The sequence below is a fragment of the Plecotus auritus genome (assembly GCF_963455305.1).
Source record: "Plecotus auritus genome assembly, chromosome: 4".
Lineage (NCBI taxonomy): Eukaryota > Metazoa > Chordata > Mammalia > Chiroptera > Vespertilionidae > Plecotus > Plecotus auritus.
Genome location: NC_137775.1, coordinates 11,753,868 through 11,778,483, shown reverse-complemented (window position 1 = coordinate 11,778,483; position 24,616 = coordinate 11,753,868). Strand labels below are relative to the sequence as shown.

General features: G+C 40.8%; 1 protein-coding gene across 3 annotated transcripts in view; it reads right to left on the bottom strand.

Moving 5' to 3' along the window:
* Positions 1-2,717: 2,717 nt before the first annotated feature.
* Positions 2,718-24,616, bottom strand: part of DSE (dermatan sulfate epimerase) — a 55,457-nt gene continuing 33,558 nt past the window's right edge. For all 3 annotated transcript variants that reach the window (XM_080663771.1, XM_080663772.1, XM_080663773.1), the window contains 4 exons: positions 13,984-14,237; positions 9,720-9,959; positions 7,452-7,659; positions 2,718-5,403 (listed from right to left, as the gene is read on the bottom strand). In XM_080663771.1, coding sequence (XP_080519897.1) covers positions 3,636-5,403; positions 7,452-7,659; positions 9,720-9,959; positions 13,984-14,237 — 2,470 coding nt within the window. In that variant the 3' untranslated portion in view covers positions 2,718-3,635. The remainder of the gene's footprint in view (positions 5,404-7,451; positions 7,660-9,719; positions 9,960-13,983; positions 14,238-24,616) is intronic.

Below are 24,616 nucleotides of genomic sequence, written 5' to 3'. Positions count from 1 at the left end.
GGCTTTGCCCAGAAAATGAACTAAGCACAGGGATAAACACAGGGCAGGGAACAGGAGAGAGGTTCAGCCGTGGGCAAACTACGGCCCGCGGGCCAGATCCGGCCCGTTCGGCTGTTCTATCCGGCCTGCGGAGCCGAAAGAGCTGAGTGTTCTCTTGCTCTCCCCTCCGCTCCTTTACTTTGAATTTATATTAGTTCACACAAACACTCCATCCATGCTTTTGTTCTGGCCCTCCGGTCCAGTTTAAGAACCCATTGTGGCCCTCGAGTCAAAAAGTTTGCCCACCCCTGGGTTAGCCCCTTGCTTGAGCCCAGCTTCTTTATCTGCAGTTTTTGGAGGCTCAATCAGAGCACAGGTTCCTTTTTTAGCACTAAACTTAAAGCTGGACCTTCACACACCTCCCTAGCCCCTTTTATTTCCTGAATTAATCTCTGACACAGATGACCATATACTCTAGTTTCCTGTCTTAGTTTATATCTGTTGTTAAGACTTAACAAGAGGCCCGTTGCACGATATTCGTGCAAGAATAGGCCTTCCTTCCCCTGGCTTTGCTCCCGGCCACCCAGGAGCCTGCAAGTCCTCCCGGCCGGAGCACTGCTCCTGTAGCTCCCTCCACCGTCCCCCCTCCCCCTCATAGCAGGTGCCCCGCCCCTCCCGACTGCTCCTGCATATGCAAATTAATCCACCAGCTTTGTCAGGTTAATTTGCATGCTCACTCCTGATTGGCTGTGGGTGTAGCAGAGGTATGGTCAATTTACATGTTTGCATATTATTAGGTAAGATTAGCATATTATTAATCTGTTTTTACCCACTCCTGCATATTTCATAACTTGAACCCTCTTAAAAGTTTGGAGAAATTTAAGATTCCTTTGTGGGTGGCTTGTGAACTATAAAATAATTTTTAAAAATAGTGATAAACTCTTCTTTTAAAAACATATTATTCAGTGAGCATAATCTGTTAAAACCATTTTCTAATAACCTTAGGATATTGGGTCCTTTTACTAAGTTAGGACAAATATCGTGGATTAATTCAATATTCTAGACAATACAATAAATTTTAATTATTAAAAAGTCACAGAATAAAGTCTTCCTTCTGACTTCATTGTCCATTATGACAACGATCTTAAGAGAATGTTCTTTCAGCAGATAACAGATCTCATCGATCATCACGGCTGTTTATTACTTAATCAGTTACCAAAAGGGGAATATGTCCCTTCCGCTGCACAGACAAGCTCTGTATGCTAATGATTCCCAAATTTTCTCTAAGGCTGGGACTGAAAGTCCTGCCAATGCCCTGAACAAGAGCTCACAGATTATCCCATGAACTTCAAACACTCCTTTCAGAGTGAGCAGCACAGAAACAGATTCCATAATTGATCACTCAGTTACAAGGGAGATTTAACATTGCTGGGTTTTCTGGAAGATACAAAGAGCTCCTTAGTCTTAATCAAATATGCACGAGCCCTGATATAAAACATGCCTTTCTGAAGAGCAGTGATTAGTTTCAGCATTATTTTTCACTCACCCACGTAAGTCACTGCCTGTGGAAATTGCTTGTTAAGTGAAGTAGATATGAGGTCTAGTAGAAGGGTAAAAGGCCCCCTCATTAATTTTGTTTTTAAAGATGCACATTTAAAAAAATTACTTTCAAACTAATTTACCATCTGCCCTTAAACTAATGAAAACAAAAGGAAAGCTGGATTTGGCACTTGCTTACACTTTTCATCTCGATTAGAAAGTAGGCCTGAGTGTTTGGATCTCAGATCAGGTTTGCTTGGTAGCCTCCAAGGGCAATTCCCACCCCCCTTTTTTTTCAAAATTTGCTTTTGATCATTTCAGACAATTCATGGTTTTGAATGAGAAAGAGTAGGAGAGAGGAATGTCGAATGGGGTTAAGTAAACGGAGAATGTGTCACATAAAGCAAGTTTAAATCCCAGTAACAGCATCCATGCAGGACAAACGGAAGCATTCTTCTTTTGAAAACATTATTCTTTTAAACAGTGTGTAATGACATCCTCCCTGGAGGCCTTTTCCATGAAAGAAAAAAAAATACTTCCCCATCAGTCATGTTCTAGATTCCAAGTATAATGAGTGAAGCACAGTTAAAAGTCAAATGTGTGTTTCATTTATGTAAGGTGGTTCAAAATTAGAACCGCAAAAAAGGTGCTCATAAAAGTTTCTCTGTGTCCTTGTTTTCTGTTACACACTCGTATTTCCACGAACAAAAAAGAGACGTAAAAGGAAAAGATCACCATTATGACTTCAGATGTACAAATCAGTGAATGTGACCTTAATGTAAAATGTGAGCCAAACGTATTTTCAGGGGAGAAATGGAGAAGAGTCAACTATGCTGAATGTAAGGTAATTAATTTACTCTTCAGTTCCTTTTAAGTATATAATTTTCTTATGCCAGGTATAAACTGTGGTATATGTTTCCAGTACTGTACTCTGTGCTGTTGTTAACCTCCTGAGGACTTGATTGCAAATAAGTAAGAAAACGTTATGCTTTTAAAAGTACGGCATTACTCAAGTATCAGAAGTTGGCTTTTGTTTGAAATGTTTAAACAACAGAAAGGCAAATAAGCAGAGAAATTGCTTCTTTCAATACAAATACTACTTTATAAGTTTAATTAATGCATGCCCAGATAAACATTTCTCTTCAATGTTTCCAAAACTGCTGCTAAAGGTAATGGAACAAAGAAGACGGATACTATTGAAAAATCACAATTATGATGTTTATTAAACAAAATAAATTTCAAGAAAAATTTCTATTAAAAAACGTAAGAATCATATCCAAATTTTAGCTTCCCCATCTTCTTTGGTATTAAAATCAAAGTTCAGGATATAAAATATTTTATTTTGAAGTTTAGTCACTAGGTCCACAGCAAGTTTCCATATAAAGAAAATAGGAAATCAAGTTATCTGAAATTGTCTTATCTGAATAACCAATGGATGCACAAAAGCAATCAGTTATGTGTGCACAAATGGACATCATTAAGCAAACAGTCATTCATACATACATGTATTCTACTGGAAATATATCTTAACTTTTTAATGATTTTTCTGCCATTATTTTACCATGTTATCTGAATAGTAATTCAATACACAAGTGCTGTTATTCACTTAACTAAGGAACTACGTACGCTCCCAGGAAGATGGCACCGCCATACCAGGACTTAGCAACGTTTATTTTTTAACATGGCTACACCATTTTTAAAAAGTCTGTATTTCTCAGAATTGTGTGCTTCAGTCTTTCCATAAAATAGTATCTGAAGACTGCTAATAGCATTAAGTTAATATTAATAAAATTCAATTCTAAGTCTTTTTTGTTTCTTAAATATTACTTAAAACCAGACTTTGTGTTTAAGAGTAGTATTATATGGACCACTAAATCAGTCAAGCCAAACACTTCCAGAAACATCATGTGACATCCAAACTACTTTTAGTCCTTTGGCAAATTCTTTACCTACTTCAATTCTGATTTCTCCATGTCCTTGCTCTTTTGTGTGAAGATATCTTCCCCTTAATTTGTTAAAATGAATCTGAGAAAAAAAACCAATAACTGGGGCGATTTTTTTTTTTTTTTGGCATAGATTTGTGACCACAAATGACTGAGTGATGGACAGCTTCAGTGCTAACACTGTGACTGGGAACAAGAAGAGTACAACCATAATAAAATACAGCTATCTATCAGAAGGACTGCATACAGACACCTTTGGCCATGTAGGCTCTGGGCCCTCTGGAAATAAGTCAGTTGCATTGCCAACATGACAAAGAAAATAACAATGTTCAGAATCAGGAACAGTCTGGTGTAAGAAGCGGACAGGGACGGGGCTTTGCTGTGCATAGTCGTCACCATCCGCGCCTGTCCAAACAGGCCTTTCATCAGGCCATCGTTTTTGTGTTTCTCATACGTCACATCTGCAAAATCTAAAAGGTCTTTCATTTCTTCATCTTCATCTATGGGCTGTTCTTTCTGTGCCAGAATCTGGGCTTTCTGGCGAATCTTTTTTTCATTGACTTCAATCTGTGCAAAAATATCGGGGACGGCATCCACAAATTTATAGCGTTTGCCTACCCTTCGGTTTTTCTTGGACTTGCGTTGCTGTTGCTGCTGCTGCTGCTGCTGCGATATGGCAAAAATCCTGTCGATGGCCTCCTCAGTCTGTCTCTTGTCTGAAAACCTCAGCAGGCGCTCGGCGGTCTTCCTGAAGCTGGCCGTGTTGCGGACGCGGGACAGGATCTGCTTCTCCAGCAGCTGGAACACTGGCTTAAAATGCTGCAGGTTTCGCTCCACAATAGCAGCATAGTCCTTCACCTCAGGGACAGCGGTGCTCTTGATGGCTGAACTCCGGTCAAACAGAATTTCCTGACGATCGGCAATGACCTGTGCAAAGGCAGACTGTCCTGGGGTCTCACCTGTCCAAAGGCAAACCGCATAGGCGTGTTCCCTGGTGGCTACGAACACGTCCAGCTGCTGAGGGTCTCCGTGGATGCTGAAGCTCTGAACGTCCACGGATGGCCCGATGAAGAGGTAAGCTGCCCTGGTGATGGGGCTCCGGAGGTGCATGGTGACATTCACATAGTTTGTCCCATTGTAGGGATAGCCCCGAGGGTATGTCACTGAAGCAAAAGTTGCTTTCTCGCTGTAGCCAGTATCATCCATCCAGTACATTTTATAGAGCCCATCTCGCTGCCTGATGAAAGCCCCATGGACCCCATCCACCACTGTCTCCTCGAAAGGGAGGTCCACATTGTGGAAGAAGCTTGTTGCCGTCTCCAAGAGGCTCTCCTCTCCCAGATGGACTTCATCCACGAGGAGGAGAAGCTGTGGATGTAGGAGGATCAAATTCCTCTGAAAGTTCTTCAGACTGAGCTGGGGGTTGTAAGCTCCCACACCTTCTCCTCGAATGAAAACCACTCCATCTTTTTCCACTGCTGCGACCACTCTCCCTTGGCAGCTAGCTGCCAGGTCATGCTTATATTTAGACCATTTTGATGAACAGTCTTCTGTGACCTGACCTTCCCAGGGAGAAAAGCAGCTCTTGGACACAGCTGGGGAAAACATCAAGACGTTGTTGAAAAAGGTGTACTTCGGCCCGTAGAGCGCCTCGGTCACGAAAGGCACGCCATTGGGAGCAAAAGTAAATGAGTTCTGATCAGGATGCTCATGCCCTGCATTAAAATTTCTCCAACCTTTGATCCAATCTTTGTATTTGTTTCTGTGGACAATGTCGTATATTGCACGTCCCCCAAGTTTTCCTGACTTGAAGGAAAGAAAAGACCTATTGAGTTCCGCAGGCAGTGCACTTCCGTAAGTCACAACGCCCCAGTCTTCAAAATAATGCAATGTAGGGGTGCCGAAATCTGGAGGAGGGACAGATTTCAAGCTGGCATCATACCTGAAAGAATTCATTTAAAAAAATCAATTGGTTTTCTGGTGGAAGTGAAAATAACACATCGGAACACACCGATGCTACCCGGAGCGCTGGCAGTGCAGACCGTAGTAGGGATGTTTCTGAGAACACCCGTGGATGGTCACGCTGTGCAGGGGAACTAACCCCCTTGATGAAAGGAGAGAAGAATATCTTTACAACATGCCATCCTTGGATTTGAGCCTGAAATGATTACTGCTGCTAATGACTATATGAACCTTCTTCACTTAACCATGTCAGAGCTGCCATCCAAATGACTGGGGCTCATGGATCATAAAATTAAGCACGTCACCCAAACCTCTAGCTTGAGGGGCTCCTATTCTAGGGAACCCTGTGTTTGGATCTAGAACCTAACACGCCTTGAGTTGCAATGAAATATTTTTCTACAATAAATAGTATTATTAAAGTTTGGCAGAGTACTTTTTACCCTCTAAAATTTAATTTAAATAGAGTTGAACTTCACATATTAGATACAATTTACTGTGAATACTACACCTAAAAATATAAATAGATGAAATTCAGGAAATTTAATATTGAGGATTTCTAATTGTGGCTACCACTGCTTAGCCCAGATCTAAAGCTTTTATTTTAATCTACAGATGATGTCATGCATATTGGACAATAATGACCTGTTATTTAGGATAAGTGTTTATTATCAAGTAATAAAAAAATTAACATTAAACTTCCAAGTGATTAAGAACACAGGTTTTTGATTCAGAAAGGTCGCAAAAACAATAATAAACATGACTGCTTGCTTTTGATGATTTGAAAGAATAGCCTTGACAGGTTCATTTAATTTCCTGCTCAAGGGCAGAAAGGCAGGCCTGTGTCATTAGCTCATAGACTTTGTTCTACAGTGAATCAATCGTGTATGGCAGGAGTTCATCTCATTGGTGTTTGTGGCTGTTTCATCTGTTGTTCTCGAGTCTCAGTTTCAGAACATCAGAAAACGTGTCTCTCCTCAGGCCTGGTGTAATAAGGTTGGCTTCCTTCTGTGATTTACCAAATCCAGACACAAGCTGCGTTTTCTGTCCTTCTTTCAGTTTTTGGCCAGTTGGCATACTCCTATCAGGCAGGTTTTGAACCAAGTCAGACTTAGCATGAATCCGACTCCTATAGTCAGCGTTATAGAACTCTCTCGGGTGCTTATTTATGGGGAAGTGAAAACACAATAAATAACTACTTTATCCCCCTAAAAGGAGTCAAGAATGGTTGCATAGTAATATATTTAGTTCACCCGTGAATACAGTTTTTAAAAATGCTGGTTAAACTAGAGACAGTTACCTCTTTCCTAGTGTTATTTTCCCCTTAATTGTTTAAAATTTAAAAAATAATGAAGGGAAGCAATCACACCACAGAAGCTTATTTTGGAGTTGAATGCAAGTGTCAAAAGCTTGAAAAGACATAAGAGATTAATTATCAACTAGTTCCCTGTAATTTTTATCTTCATTTATTGGATGCTGGTAATATATTTGGCAGGACTTTAAAAAGGAGACACTGGTTCTCTTTCTGGCTTAAAAGATTAAAGCAAAAAAATATTACATGGTTCTTTCATTATCAAAGTGAAACTCTCAAACACTTTTAAATAGTTTTGAAAATTTAGTAACAGCTTTGCTATTAGCAGATTATAATGCTTCATTTACCAAAACAAAACATTTTACTACCTTTTTGGGGGTGTGATTATCAGAATAACCCAGTCTAAATTTAGTTAAAGGTTTTTTCTTTATTCAGTTTCAAAAATGATGTAAATCAAAACAAGCATATCTGTAAAACAGTGTGAGCCTAGGACATCTCTAACATACGAAAATCAAACTGCAAACAGTAATTAGATTTAAATGTCAGGAAATGTATCTAGCAGAGTTTCAAACACTGTAATAGGAATTGAATTTGCAAGTGCTGAGGTGGCATAAAGTGCTTCAGATTAGTTTTTGTGTGTTTTTTTTTAAAGGCAAAAAACCAGCACACCTGTACCCCTGGGTACAATCTCTTCCCCAAGCCCACGCCACGTGTCATACCAGAGAAATTCCGTGTGGAGAGTGCACCAGCGCTGCCCTTTGGAGGGGGTCCCTGGGCCTTCCACCACGCGGTTCTTCCTGATTTGGTCAGCCAGCCAGTTACCACTGCCGTTACGCATGACAAACGTATCCAGGAACACTAACTGGCTTTCTGGACCATAAAACCAGTTGTAATTTGAGTCTGCAATGGCCACAGTCCTCTGAAATCCTGGGGAAAGAAGTTTTACAGAACTAAGGTAAGTTTAAAACCGCATATGCCCATAAAGGTCTAAACAATGATTTTCAATCCTGCCTGCAAATTAGAATCAAGTGTGTATCCTGGATAAAAATGACAAATGAAACCACAATGCCCACACTCCACCCCAGACCAATTAAGGTCTTCCACAAATCTTGTGTGCAAGTGTGTATTTGTTATGTGGTAACTTGTCATTGGTGATGAAAATGCCACACTAATGACATACATGCCCACCTTCCTCGATTGCCAGGGTCCATACTATGAGCAGTTATGTTTGCACAGATACACACACTATCCTCTTGTGCCTGGTGAGTTCCTGGACCTCAAATGAGCAACAGCTCTCCTACCAACTCATCCCACATCCTACGCCAAAACAGTAACAAAAATGCCTCAATTTGCCCTCCACTCAAGCAGGGGTTATAAGGTGTAGGGGAGAAACTGAGTTTCCACAGGAAGAAACCTTAATTCCCACAGAGATCCTGCCAGTGTGTATTGCTGGACGTTAAAGAAAAGAGAGGAAATGCAAATATCATACTGAAATGGGTCAGAAAAATAAAAGCAGGGAAGACAGGATATGCTCCAGACATTCTTAAAAAAGAAGAAGAAGGGCGAAAACTCTGGGTCAGACAGCACTAGCCACTAGAATAGCCATTGGAGAGAAAAGACAGAAAGGTTGAAGCAGATTGACTTAACACAGAATCCCTTCCAAATGTCACCACGACTGTATTTCCGTCATTTACAGCTAATATTTTTGCTTCTAACAGTCTAGTAATTGCTTTTCTAAATAAGTCTTATTATGAAATGTGATTTTCTGAATCTTTTGAAAGCAGATGATATGTTTTATTCCTCTTTGAATCTCCTGCCCACCACACAGGTGTTCAAGAAAGGTTTGTTGAGTTAATGGACACAAATATTTGAATCCTCTTCTTAGAGGTGTTCACGCTGTCTTTTCCAGCTTAAGCAGCAGCTTCGTACCCAGCTCACAGCAGACCCCAGCCCTGCTGCGGATGGCTGTTAGATCTCAGCTCAAATTACAGAACACTGAGACCATGAAAGGCCTTTGGTTATCAACATAAACTATAAAACAGGTCGCTCTGGCATGTCTAAGAATAAGCAATAAAACAGAGTTTTGAATGTAAAGTCTAAACTAAATTTTAATATGGTTCTTTTGCTCTGTATTATTTTTGAAAAACTAACCCAATAATGGAGATTCTATCCAATCCATGTGTATACAACCACAGCAAAAAGATTTAAATACTGAATGTTTTACTGTAATTCTAGAATCATCATCTGAAAACTTCATTTCACTGGAGGGAGGAGGAGGGGAACCCATCTTGATGAAAAACTACCTCCTAAGTTTTTTTTAAGTCCTGTTTAGAAATAAGAGTTACAAGGCTCTCTTAGAAATAAATCAGTTCTTAAATCATATATAACTTTTTTTTTGAGCCAGTTCTCCTAGAAGACTAAGCTACACAGCAACAAGAGATTAGTTTTATACAAATTCACTTTTTGGCTATATTCCTATATTTTATACTATTTATGTCAATAAAATACTTAAAGAAAATACTAAAGCCCCAACTTACATACATAAGTGTAATATTTCATTTTGAATCATGTCTATATAGTTTGGAAGAAAAAATTAAGAACTAAAAGCCAAAATAGGATCGATCAGGGGTCACATATAAAGGAAAATGAACATGTAATCATAAATGTTTATATTCTGTTTTGAGTCATGAAAATGAATTTTGTACATGTATGCATGGTTTACACATACAAAAATAAAAGTTCTGTGGCGGCTACACATTCTATTTGATCTGTCATGCTCCAAGCTTTACAATACCTAATCATAAATCCTCCCGTTAACTCCCAAGATGTTCTGGCTATGTAACTCTTACGTTGAATTCTATTTTGATTTTTTTTTTAATCCCTCTAACTGCGATATGGCTCAAACCCCACATTTCTCTAGCCCATTTTAATCATCATGGAAAAATGACAATAGTTAACGCTGACCCACTTGTGATTCCTCACTATACCTGGCAGGATGGTTCTGTACATAAAGGCAAAGTGTTGCTTCAGCCACGGGTGACCAAAGTGGTTGATGTCGAAGTGCCTCTGAACGAGGAACATATACTGGAAGAGTGATCTAGTGGTGTAGCTGCCGTACGCGACCCCTTCATAGAGGGAGCCGTCCGTCACCTCTCGGAGCAAGACCAGAGACTTCTCCATGATGGTCAGAACTTGTTTGGTCCACAAATAGGCTTCTTGAAGATACCCTGAAGGATGAAAACACGTGGGAACAATGACTCAGGCTGTAACAAACATAAACAAGAATGTGGCCAAATAAAACCCTCTGAGTTATCTGACTCCTTTATGTTACAAACTGCATTTTGGAAAACTCCCACTTATCAACGTTATAAAGAACATGCTGCTAATCCAGGATTGTGATGGGTTTAGGATGTAAGTAAAGCAGTTCTTGAATACAGGTCATTTATTAATTAAAGGAAGATAAACCTTTAAGTGAACATCAGTCATTTCCTAATCTTTAATAAACTGAAACCACATCACATTTAAGATCACAAATTGCACGTAACTTTATGCTGTATATTAAGACTTGTAATTCAATTTTACTAAAAACTACTACTTGAATCTATTTTTTGAAGTTTATCCCTTTATAAAACTTTCACCATTATTTTATAGGATTTGTAATAACTACAAATACTACAAAGGCTAAACGGGCAGTCTTCAATTTGTTCTGTCCTCAGACAATAATTTCTCACATTCTTTTTTTTAATATATATATATTTTATTGATTTTTTACAGAGAGGAAGGGAGAAGGATAGAGAGTCAGAAACATCAATGAGAGAGAAACATCGACCAGCTGCTTCCTGCACACTCCCCACTGGGTATGTGTCCGCAACCAAGGTACATGCCCTTGACCGGAATCGAACCTGGGACCCGTGATTCCGCAGTCCGACACTCTATCCACTGAGCCAAACCGGATTAGGGCTCACATTCTTTTGTGCTTTTAGATTCCCTAGGATCTGAAAAGGCAGCCCAATGGGATGAAGAGACCATTGAAGTGGCAACTTAAGGACCAAAAACATCAGCTGGGAGTCCAGAATCTGCCAAAAATGAGCTACGGGGTTTTGTTCAAGCATTTCTTCCACCTGTCACATTCCTCAATCTCCCCAAATGAAAATTAAAGGTCTAAAAAATTTTTCAAAATCCTTACAACATAAATGCTAGCTTTCCGTAATTCTTGCGAGACTAGCATTTAAGTAACAATAACAACTCCTCGCATTTTTATAACCTTTGTAATTTACACAGCACTGAACATAATCCTACTTAATCCTTTTAACAGCTCAATGATGCATTATTACTGCAAAGTTACAGAAAGGTTGACTTGTTCAAGACCTCGGACACATGACTGAAAAGGAACAGAACTTTGATCTGAGCCCTGGTCTTGGGATTTAAGGTTTGTTTTCTTGTATTTAAAACACACAACCCCTGAGGATAAAGTTAACCCCACTGCCTCCGGATGTGGGTGGAGTCTTACTGCCACACTCCCACGGACGTGTGTGACCCCCAGTGCTGAGCACTCCGTCAAGGCTACTAGTGTGCTGGGTGTGGGGCTCCCAGAGGCCCAGTCACAGTTCCCAGCCTAAATCCAAGGACCCAGGCTAAGGGAGTCCTTGCTCCCACCTCATGGGGAAACACCGTTCTCAGGCTCGCTGGTCAGAGGTCACTGTTAATTGTACCCTGGATCAGTCTCCCACCCAGCTCCACACCTGCCATGCCAACCTTCTGGATACTTTTCAATTTCCGTTCTCTAATCGTTCGGGTTTAAATTTTCAATCATCTTCCTATTTTCCCTCTCTGTAGCCTCCATCTGAAACCAGACACACCAAGGCACCTGATGCTCACTGCTCCCAGGACATCACAGAACCTGATTTGCCTCATGAAAACCCTGTTCAGGAGATGAGGCAATGTCCGCCAACGTATTTTGCGAACTTCAAATCTGTTATATGATGTACCGTTGTTGTTATTGATGCTGTTTCTACCATCCACATACCTTACCTAGAATGTTCTTCATCATCTTCACTTACCAAATCCTATCCATCCTTCAAAGTTCCATGAACTTTCTCAAGCTCACTTAAAGAATATTGTTCTTTTGAATTCAAACGTAATATACTCGATTGGTATGTAACCATAACTTCGTGATACCTCTTATTTAATTCCCTGGTGCTATTATAACTATTGGGTAATCATTTGAACATTTCACATTTCTCTTCTTTCCTCTTGATTTGTAAACTGCTTACATGTGGTCCTGTGGTTTCTGTGCACCAAGACTTAGATAGGGTTAGCAGCCGTGGGCAAACGACGGCCCGCAGGCCGGATCCGGCCCGTTCGGCTGTTCTATCCGGCCCGCAGAGCCGAAAGAGCAGAGGGTTCTCTTGCTCTCCCCTCCGCTCCTTTACTTTGAATTGATATTAGTTCACACAAACACTCCATCCATGCTTTTGTTCCGGCCCTCCGGTCCAGTTTAAGAACCCACTGCGGCCCTCGAGTCAAAAAGTTTGCCCACCCCTGGGTTAGCAGAACAGAGAGAAAAGCTTAATTCTCCCTCTTTGGAGAGTTTATGTGAATCCAATGTAACTATAGGTGTGCTCTACGCTACGTCAGTCAGTACCTGCAGGCTGGTCTGGAGAACATGGAATATTGGAACAGCCTGACCAAAGCAGCACCTAACGTTGGAGGGAGTGTGCCAAGAAAGTGAGGACTACAAGCGTAACTGAGATGTGCAAAACCAGAGATTTCACCCTTTTCCTACCCAGTCTTCTTATAAGTGACGTTAATCAGGAAAAAAATACATATGAAAACTCCTACGAGGAAAGTTGTACAAATTTTGCTCCAATCTGAACCAGCCACAGACCTTGGGATTAAATTTAGTTTTTGAGAGAGTAGGGGGCAAAGAAAGCTAGCATGAAAATTCACCCTCTTAATTAAGCTTTCCTTATTGCTAGAAATTAAATTTCTATTCCCAGAGAGGCAATAAAATAGAGTGAAAAGAGATTGAACTTTGAGTTTGACCAGAAGTGGGTTAAAAATCCCAGCTACCTTATATGCTTGATGTGAGAATTCATATTCTTATAGGGAATATAAGAGTTAAATCCTTTTAGACTTGCCAGCTCCAAGTATATATTTAATATCCTTATAATTCACTGTGTTCTTAGAGCTGCTTTTCTTAAATATAATCTTATTTAGTCATTTATAGACTTCCACCGGAGTTGTAATTAAGACAGAATTATAAGAACCAAGAAAATCTAATACTAGCAATTATGTTATACATTAAGGCAAAATAACTCTATAATCCACAAAAGTTACTTCCAAATTTGACCTAAGTGATCCACATTGGTAGTTTGAAGTCTTTAGAGAATAAGAGTACTGATATAGTGATACACATCTGTGCAAGGAATATTCATTTCAAATAATAAGCCACCTGTTTAGCTTTTAAAAACTCCATTTATCCAGGCTGGCTGTCTTCACTGTCAAAACTCTCTGGAAAAATCAGTATTTACCACTGGTCCTGTGCCGTAAGGACATGGCTTGGGCCCTAGCCAGTGTAGCTCAGTTGGTTGAGCGTTGTCCCCTGCACCAAAGGGTCGCTGGTTGGATTCCCAGTCAGGGCACATGCCAGGGTTGTGAACTCAATCCCCAGTAGGGGGCATGCAGGAGACAATGGATAGATGTTTCTCACATCAGTGTTTCTTTCTCTCCCTCTTCTCCCTTCCTCTCTTTCCAAAATCAATAAAAACGTATTTTAAAAACACGGCTTGGGACAATCAAAAAGCCATAATTAAATAACCTGCATGCTAATATAACTAGCAGAAATGAAGAAAGACGTCTCTCTTCTCTAAGAGATGCCTTAGGTATTACTTCATCTCCTAGACTTAGGATCAAGTATGAGCATGTACTAAGACTAGTTATTAAAAATGCTTTGCTCATGCCTGGCTGGTGTGGCTCAGTGGTCGAGCGTTGACACATGAACCAGGGAGCTCACGGTTCAATTCCCGGTCAGGGCACATGCCTGGGTGGCAGGCTCGATCCCCAGTAGGGATCATGCAGGAGACAGCCGATCAATGATTTCTCTCTCATCATTGATGTTTCTATCTCTCTCCCCTCTTCCCTTCCTTTCTCTGAAATCAATAAAAATGTATTTTTCAAAATGCTTTGCTCACAACATGGCAACCACGACTCGTGTCAGCCCGGGCGTCCCTCAGCTGCGCCCACACGCACCTTGGTTCATGAGAACTAGGCTTCCTGTGAGCAGAGCCATGCAGTTGGTGGGCTGGTGATTGTGCAGGTATTGAAATCCCCATCCTCTCCTGTAAGAGGTTTCATACATATAGCCCGAGGCATTGGCAATCACTTCAAGAAACTTCTCCTGCTGTGTCTTGCTCAGGTAGTTGTACAAGAAGTCATAGGCGGTGGCAAAACCCACCAGGGAGTGAGCGAGCGGCACTTCGTCCCAGGGAGCATCTTTCACCAACCTGGAAAGGAAAAGAAGCGGCAAATGAGTGCAACAGGACTCACAGCTTTCATCACACCTTTCATGTGTCTTATGACTCAGAACTAAAGGATACAACTGGAGATATAATCCAAGAGGCTTAATGACACAGAATCAACTTCCCTCTACCTTAGACAAGCGTCAAGTTTAATGGGAAAATTACAGAGTTTCTCTCTTGATGTTCCCAGCAATATCAAGATGCTGGGAAATTTTAGATTTGATTTTTTCCCTCTTGCTCAGAGGTAGACGAATATATCCAAAGAGATCTGAAGCACATAACATGTAGCAGCAAGGCCAAATTCTCTGGCATACCCGTTTAACGAGGGCTCACCCTCCCCTTTCTACCTGCATAAGAGGTCCGGTGCCTATGACTGCCTCACTGGAACGCTCAAACATGTACGTCCCTTCCTATTTCTCCAGGCTGGTCAGGGTGAAGGTGGCATGGTCCACAGCTTATGATCTCTCCATCGGGACAGACCCTCTGGGTCAACACTGTGATGCCGACACCGGCTTAAAAAGATGATGTAAATGAGTGAAACGAACTGATTCTATTTCTACATCTCCTTCTTCTCATAAAATAAAGGGCACTGCCTTTAAGGCCCTTTGGGTAACTTTCAGAGAAGCCTAAAAGCTGATCTGTGAAGCATTAAACTGCCGTTTTTCTAAGAAGCCAAATTTCTGCTTGACTGGCTGCATTGTTCGGCAAGTATTTTAATAGTGTGTGGCCTGCGCTAAACAGGAAGCTAAGAAGGATCTTTCACAGTCACAATGCTATGGAATTATCCAGAAAACCCTCCCCATCTGTTCAGGATGTATTTGAGTAATCTCTACGAGAGGAAGACAAATGAAGAGTGTGCCGTTCTTGTGGGAGGTGGAAGAAAGCTCTCAGTCAGGGATTAAACTAAAGCTTAGCATTTCTATGCCAGGAGCCTCCTTTGGCAATTCAGTGAAGTGTTAGCCTCTTCCTCAGGATGTCTGAAAATTCATAAGCTACAATACATAGGGATACAAGGAAATCTCTTACTTTGAAGTGTAATTATTAAAACAGATTTTTTTAAAATTGTGATATATGCTTCTTTATTAAATAACAGTATTTAACAGCAAGATTTAACTGTCATAATTTATAAGTAGTGATGAGCGCAAATAATATTTTGAGATGTCTATAGTAACTGTGTGTGATATGAACATATCTGTGATCTATCTGTGACAAAGTTACAGGTTCTCCCAATAGTACTATAGTTGGTTATCTACATTCATGATTTGGAAAAAATAAATTTTGGTTAGAGTTAGTAAAAATTAAGATGCAATATTTCCCCCATACAAACTATACAGACCCCAAGTTAAGAATACTTAACAATGTCTGAGGGACTTCTAGACCGTGTTCTTCCTTTAGGAGTTTATATCAAAGAGCTGATCTTAGTGAGGTCTTGTCTGGCCACCCTGTCGGAGGTTCAACATCACTCCCCAACCCACAACCTCTCATTTCCCTTCCTTATTTTTTGGTGCTCTTACTATACATATGTATATATACACATATGTACATGTATATGTATGTGATACTGTATGTGCAAGTATCCCTTACTTGAACTTAAGTTCTGCAACAGCAGGGTTATTTTCCCTGCCCTGTTGTATTCACTATTGCAACTGCAATCCTAAAACAGTGCTTGGCACATAGTAGACTCCCAATAAGTGTTCTTCTTAAAAGAAAAAATGAAGGAACAAGCTTATAAAACTAAGCCACACTGTTGACAATGAATATGCAATCCTTATGAAATCAGAGATTTGGAGGAATCCCTTGGTATTTCAGAATAATATCACTGTTTGGTTAGCTGTGCTGGTGGTACAGACTGGTGCTAAAGTGACTAAGGTTGATGGGTTTCTTAACCATTTGGTTACAGACAAAGCCACCTTGCTGGTCAACTTGCCAGTGTGTGTACTGGTTGTAAACAGACTATGAAGAGTGTGAATTAATTCCCTACTTCCAGGAAAAAAATAATTCATACCACAAGCTCACTGCCAGGGAGTTAGGAACACAGTCTCCACTGACTCATGGTGACTGGTGAGCCAGGCAGAGAATCCAAGTCATTCATTTCCCAGCTCTGGGGCATCTATAAATGACAGCATATACATCTAGCCATGATAAAGCTGATGTCAATGAACTGTGACCACCTACCAAACTCTGACACATCTGATTAACCAATGAACTTACTTTTATAGATAAAAGGATATTTAATAGGATTCTCATTCTTTAGGAAATATTATTATGCAATTTCTGTGAAAATTTATATCCTTCCACATACAGGTACTTATTCCAAGCAGTTTTCAATTTAATAAAATACTTACATACATATAAAAATAGCTCATGGTACCATTGGGTTCATCACTACTAAATCATGAAATCTGGCCTACAAATAGCTATATTTCTAAAAGGTTATCTAAATTGTTTAACAATCAAGTGCAGTAATGCAAGGCTGGTACAATATTCACAAATCAATAAATGTGATATATCACATAAATAAACCAGAAGACAAAAATCACATGATCATATCAATAGACACAGAAAAAGCATTCAACAAAATCCAATACCCCTTTTTTGGATAAAAAAACCACACACACACACACACAAAAAAAAACTCTCAGTAAAGTGGAAATAGAGGGTCATACATCAACATAATAAAGGCCATATATGACAAACCTACAGCCAACATCATACTCAATGGGGAAAAATTAAAACTATTTCCCCTAAGAACAGGAACAAGACAGGGATGTCCACTTTCACCACTCTTATTCAACATAGCACTGGAAGTCCTAGACACAGCGATCGAATAAGAAAAAAAAGAATAAAAGGCATCCAAGTACTCTAAACACTAGAACTGAGGAATGAAGTGGCCACCTCAAAAAACGAAGCAGCCTCCTCTCTGGAGATATTCAAGAACAGAGATATATTAAGGAGGGATTCTCTGAAAAGGAATCATGTGTTTGTCAGAATGTTAGGCAGTTTTCAAATTACAAATGATAAATTATAAGCTATTCATAAGTTGTAGAATGAACATGGGTTATTATCAGCATGTTTTTAGTGTCATTTAATGGAATGGAATAGAATAGGAAAACGTAGACTACAACGCATGACTTAAATACAAGGGGTGATTTGTGCAACCTTTACTGACATATTTACACAGGTAGAGTTAAAGTTCTGTGGGCATTGTGTTGTGATGTCCACTTGGATTCTTATTGTGGGCCACTGTCTGAGAGGGTAAAGGTGACGCCAAACAAGCAGCCCTCAGATGCACCCTGCAGGCAGAGAGGACCCGGGCCCAGGTTCAGTGGGTGGAGCTGGCTGGAGTCCCGGGCGTCCCAGGGCACTTCCCAGCAGAGGGTCTGGAGCCAGCACTGAGGACAATCCCAAGTGAGATCATCAGGAAGGAACCCAGACACCAGAGAAGTTCAAAATGTTCACAGTAGAGGGCAGAGGTGCTGTAGGATGGAGGCAGATGAGAAACACCCAACAGTCAATGCAGGAACGAAGTAACCGATCACTGTGTGGGAAAACAACAATATACATCTCCGTCCCCAAAACAGTTTTGTCGGACTCTGAAGCCTTTTCTATTCCGGAGGGATAATGAAATAATGCCTATGAACAGCGCCCTACACCAATAATGCTTATTTTCTTTCATGTGCTGGGGACACAGTTTCAAGGAGCACTTCTTAAAATGTAATTTGGCAATAAAATGGGGAAAAAGTCAGTTTAGGATTTTTCTTTGGGCATCATGAAAAATTTGGAGATGTGCTATCTCATATGTTGCCACAAAAGAAAATGAATGAATAAATTAAATTTAAATTATGAGTCAAACTTGTGGGCTATGTTCAACAAGCCATGGACAGTAAACAGTTTCCCAAATTTTAGATCTCCAGTTTGTCATACTGAAAATAAAAGGTGACCCTCCCTTCCCCAAAGGCTGAATGTAATCACACCCTCTCCATCTCCTCTGCCCAAGTGACAGGCCATGGTAGGAAAGCGAAGAGCGAAAGATTCAAACTGGCGTCAGTAATACTTTAAAATGTTTCCTTAGTCAGCAAGCTCTCCAAAGCAAGGAAAATAGTAAACTCCATGGGGGTTTTCAAAATTATGGGGAAAAGTTTAGGGTGAGAAGATATTAAAGCTTTCGTAACATGTGTGAATTTCTTCTTCTCTCTCCCTTCCCCACACTGTTTCTTGTCATAATGAATTCACTGCCAAGGAATCACAGAAATGAACTGAAATGTGCTCCCTAAATTGAGACAAGCCCAAATCACCATCCACACTTCATCAGGAACCTTTTTCCTTTTTCTAACTTCAGAAGGAACAGCGCAATTCACTCAAGTTGATGCTTCCCTCTGGACGCACGCCTGCCCAATGTTTCATTTTCGTTTCAGCTCCAGAAGTGATTTGAGGACACCCGTGTGGCTGCAATGCTCTGTTAGCATCTCACCTTTGCTTTTCATTCTTCTGGCTGTTATTCATTTATTGACTTATAATTAAAGCTGACCTTTGAATTTTCCTTCTATATTTTTTAAGTCATTGACAGAAACTATGTATGTTGTTCTTGAAAGCACATTTTTATTGAATAGAATCTTTCTTTTCTGATGACAACTTTTTTTTTTTAAGTTACAACACACTACTGGCAAACAGGAAGTAGCTAAAAATAATGCTTGAAATATGAACTTGACATATCCTCTTCGGTCCACAGGCACTTCAAACTCAATATATCCTAACCCAACGCTTTATGAGCCTTTCCCAACAGTTCCAGGTTTTACAACTTCACTGAGAGGTCCTGCCATCCTCTTGCATCCCACAAACATAGTTCTTTGTCCTCGCTGTCCTCAAATATAATTGTCAAGTCTTACACATGCTAATAACTCTTAAACCTTTCTGGAAACCATCATTTCTTTCCATCCTCAGAGTCCCTATTCCAGGCTCTCATCTGGATAAACACAAAAAAACGAACTGATCTTCCTGGTGTGACCTCTGCCATCTATTCTCCACATGTGGTCAGAGACGCTTCCTTCCTAAAACACAGATCTGTCCCATGGAGAAAGCAGCAGCCATTTCATGTTCATCCATGCTCGTGTCAAAGTGATCAAAACTGAGGCGGATCAAGCCTCAGCCTCCGGTGGTCAGTCTGCAGGAAACACCAAGGGTGGGGAAACCCACCGAGTTGCACCCTGACTGCACAGTCAGCAGCATCCAGACCGTGGGAAGCTGTGCCGGCTGAAGGGCCCAGGTCCTTCCATAGATAATTGTAAAAAAAAAAATTAAGGGGTGGAGGGAAAACTGCTGATAAAAATGACTTTTAAAAGACATTTTTAAAAATGAGCAAGACTAAACACGTGCCTAGGAATGCACACTTGAATGAACATAAGGAAACCCAAGGATGTGATGAGTGTAGAAATCAGGATAGTCTTTGTGGGGACAGGGGGGCTGTGATTGGGATGAGGCCCTATGAAGGGGCTTTGCTGGGCGGTTGGCAAGTTCTATTTTTTATCTTTGCTGTGGTTACCAGGGCAGACACGTGTAGACAAGTCTGTATGGTGTTCTATTTTATTTTGCGATGGAAAGGTTAAAAAAAAACTCCCACACACAAATCTGATCATGTCACTGCCCTGTGAAAACTCTTCAGTGGCCTCATGGTGCTTGTAAAGAAAAGTTCAAGTTCCTTCACATGGCGGGCAAGGCCTTGCAGGGCCTGGTTGTCTATTCAGAGCTTGCTAGTCTCCTCCCTACATTAAATTTCAGTTCCTCAAAAGCACTCTGCTTCCTATGTCACAGCCTCTGAACATCAGTCACTCCTGCTTGGAACATTCCAACATGCTCTCTTCCCCCTTCACTTGGCTGATTCCTATTTGTTCTTCAGGCCCCAGAGGAAAGCCTTCCCCAATGCTCCAATGTGGATGAAGTCTTCTCATTACACACTGTACCTTCCCCTATCATAATAGGTATCATATGCATTCACGTTGCCTATTAGTTTATATCTTCCAGTAGTCAACAACTGAAGGCAAGATGTATAACTTGTCCTCAAAATTTTGTATCCCCAATACCTAGCACAGTGCCTAGAACAGAATAAGTGCACAATAAACTTACATAAAATGAATATGTGCACACACTTACTATAAATTAAAATTGCCTTTGTTGGCATCAATTTAGAAGAACACAAAATATAAACAAAGTAATAAAGCAGATACATTATGTCAGGTCCTCCTTTCATTGATTCATTCAGTCCTCTAAACAGCACTAGGAGGCATTATATTTATCACCAATTTCCAGGTGAGGAAAGTGAACCATGGAGAAGCCAAGTAACACTCTCCAAGTCACACAGCTCACCAAGGGGAGGAGAAGTCAGGCAGTGTGGCTCCGCAGTCCTCGCCCTGGATTCCAATGAAGTATCACCTCCCACCATCTACTGTTACTACTATTCATTTCAAAGATTGAAGGGGTGGCTTTAAAGTTAAAAAAACAAATTACTGAGATTATCTGATAGAGAACACTCATGAATATGACATACATGTTTAGATGCTGGATGCCAAAAGCAAAGGATTGGAAGGAGAAATACCAAGGGCAGGAGCAGCACTTCAAAGAGCAAGTAACGCAAGACCCCCTGGTAAATCAGGTACCAAGACCGGCCTCCAACTTACAGGCTGGCAACAGGCAGGTCTTCAGAGTGAAAGGGAGGCTAGACAGACAGGAGCACCCAGAGTGTGCGAGGCACTAAATCAGATTCAAAGTGTATACGGATCCAGGACTCCTGCTCTCGGTAAGTTTAGACTCAATTAAAATAAGATCACTTACTCACTCATTTACTGTATCTTATTAGTGTCCTATTTGGCTCTCAGAACTCAATGGCAAAATGTGAGGGTGGTGTACCCTCAATAAGCTTATGTGTCAGTGCAGGAGGCAAACAAATAAACCAAGAATTACAGTACAGGCGGAGCATCCTCTAAGAGTTTTGCATGGATTCCTTGGCATCTCTGGATCACATTGGCCAAGGTATGAGTAGAAGATGGACTTCAGGAAGTTTCTAGAAAGAAGTTTCTTTGGGGCTACATCTTGAAGACATATACTCCTGATGAGAGAACATGTTAAGTAACCCAGTTACTACTGCAAACCAATGAGTCACCTGGAAAATAACGATGGGAATGGAGAGGAGCAGAGGCTAGAGAAAACGTTACGGAGCGGGGAGAAGTTAACTGTATTCTGAAGTCTGGGTAGCACTGGAGGGATAGAAGGAAGAGAGGGAATGGATAAGTCTGGATCCTTGCAGGCAGAAGGCCAGCTCAGGACCCCTGGGGAGATGTACATCAATGCCTGTCAGTGAAAAGCCTAAAACACTAAAATCACAAAATTCTAGAAAGAACAACTCTAAAAATCTGTAAGCTCTGGATGGAGGCATGTTTTGCAGTGATGGTGACAAGTTAACCTTTTTTTTTTTTTTTATCACCTAAAGACACTTTTTCTTGAAGAGCTCACCCACATTCAGTAAGAACACAAACAACAATAACAAAATGCATTAACAGAGTAGCAAGAACAAAGGAGAAGGAGGAGAAAAAGGGGAGAATAAAGGGGAGGGGGAGTGACTCAAAAAGGTATGTAAAGAAGTGAATTACCTTTTCTCTTCCACAAACCCCTTGCTCTCCTACCTCGTCTGGGGCATCACTGTGAGGTCATTCACCCAATACAAAACCCAAGTACTGTACCATTCTTTACACCCCCCTTTCCTTCACCATGTAAATCTGGGTGTGCCTCAGAATCACACAGGGAACTTGTTAAAAGAGCAGGCCTACTCAAAGAATTCATTCATTGAGCCTGGGTAAGGCCCAGGTATCTGTCTTTATATCTATATATTTATTTATTATTGATTTCAGAGAGGAAGGGAGAGGGAGAGAGAGAGAGAAACATCAATGGTGAGAGAAAATCATTGATCAGCTGCCTCCTGCACGCCCCCTACTGGGGATCGAGCCCCGCAACTCGGGCATGTGCCCTTGACCGGAATCGAACCTGGGACCCTTCAGTCTGCAGGTCGATGCTCTATCCACTGAGCCAAACCAGTTAGGGCAGGAATCTGTCTTTTTAAGACTACCTCTATGATTCTGATAAAAGAACCATACTTTGAAAAAAACTGTGCCATATCCAATTAATTTCTGTGCAGATTCTCTGTTCTAAATGTCTTCTAAATTCATCCTATGTTCTCACCACTCTACTGTTTTAATCGTGGTTTTCATCTCCTTCCTAGACTAATATTATAAGCTTCTTCCACGTTCCCTTCTTCCTGACGCCCCACCTCCAAGCCATTCCACACACAAAGCTTCTAAACCACAGGCTTATGTGGAATAAGCAGTGATCAGGCCCCTGACTGTGTCTCCGCCTGCTCTCCTATGCCAGCATGTGGACACTGGAAAGGAAAAGGAAAGATGGATGAGCAGCTGTGTTCAGCATGGCTAGCCCATGTTCCCCTAATGTGTATGGCAGGAGAAGATGAAGAAGTAAAAGCCATTCTGAGGATAACTAAGGTACAGTGAACTACCCAGCTTTACGGACTCCCTGGGCATACTCCTGTCATTATCACTCTCCAGTAGTTCTAGATATCTATACAGCATTAGTAAGAACTTAATGTCAGCAAGACCCTGTTCTTTTTTTCAATTCCCGCCCGAGAATATGTTTTTATTGATTTTAGAAAGATGAAAGGAGCAACGTCGATGTGAAAAAGAAACCGATCAGTTGCCTCCTGTGGGCACCCCAATCGGGGATCAAACCCGCAACCTAGGTATGTGCCCTGACTGGGAATTGAACCCACAATCTTTGGTACAGGATGACACTCCAACCAACTAAGTAAGCCACCCTGCCAGGGCCCTGTTCTTTATTTGTTTTATTTTTCAATTACAGTTTACATTCAGTAATATTTTGTATTAGTTTCAGGTGTACAACATAGTGGTTAGACAATCATATCCTTTGCAAAGTGATCCCCTGATATTTCCAGTACCCACCTGGCACCACACATAGTTATTATAATATTATTGGCTATGTTCCCTATGTTGTACTTGACATTCCCATGACTATTTTGTAACTACAAATCTATACGTCTTAACGCTTTCACCTTTTTCACCCAGCCTCCCAACCCCCCACCCTTCTGGCAACCATCAGTCTGTTCTCTATCTATGAGTTTGTTTCTATTTTGTTTGCTTTTTTATTTTGTTCTTTAGAGCCCACACCTAAGTGAAATCATATGGTATTTGTCTTTCTCTGAGTAAGACCTTACACTTTTATTTTTTAGTAAGACTCTATTCTTAAGTGATGTTAAACTGAATAGTTATTTTACTTCATAGATAAAGCCAACTTTAAAGAAATGATTACAAAGCATTACTGAAATAGAATGCAGACATATATGTAGTTCTTGCCAACTAGCATTTTCCCTCAAGATATTGGGCAAGGAATGCACAAAATTTAAATATAAACACCATGATTGGCAAATTTTTAATAAGAAAATTTTGAGAGTCTAATTGTAAAGACTATGTTGTTGACCTTGAACATTCATGTCTCTGTACATAGGGGGTGAAGGGCACTGACTTTGAACCCAAGCAAAAGAAGGAGGAGGATTCCTCTGGCCTTAAGCACAGCTCCCTCAGGCAACTCTGAAAGCCTGCTGTATTTTAAAGGCAACAAGTGCCCGGCCGGTGTGGCTCAGTGGTTGAGCGTTGACCTATGAACCAGGATGTCATGGTTCGATTCCCAGTCAGGGGCACATGCCCAGTTGGGGGCTTGATCCCCAGTAGGGAGTGTGTAGGAGACAGCCAATCAATGATTTTTCTCTGATCATTGATGTTTCTATCTCTCTCTCCTTTTCCCTTCCTCTCTGAAATAAATAAATATATATATATTTTTTTAAGAAAGGCAACAAGTGACATTAAAAGGGCAGGAGATAGGAGAGAGCGAGTCACTCATCATTGAGATGCGTTGAAGGTCAGACCAATAATGCATCTTGGAGTCAAACAGCAAACAGATCCCATAAGGACAATTAACTTGGATTTCTCTTCAATTGTGCATTATAGCTCCTGTACAATACCTTCAATTAGTTGTTCGGAAGAAGCGTTTTTAAAACTGCTTTACCGTCCCTTGATCTGAAAGAGCTGGAGCACAATTTGCCTGATGTGTGCTGAACAATCACCCTGAGATGCTCAGCTAACCCGCAGAGCTGACTGTACCTCTCCCTTAGCAACGTGTCACAGGCTTCCACCTGCCAAGGTCACCTGACTTCCATCCTTGCTCTATGTCTTCACTTGGAACGATGCTGGCGACAACCTGCTCATTAAATGGCGTTCAAGAAGGGAATTTCC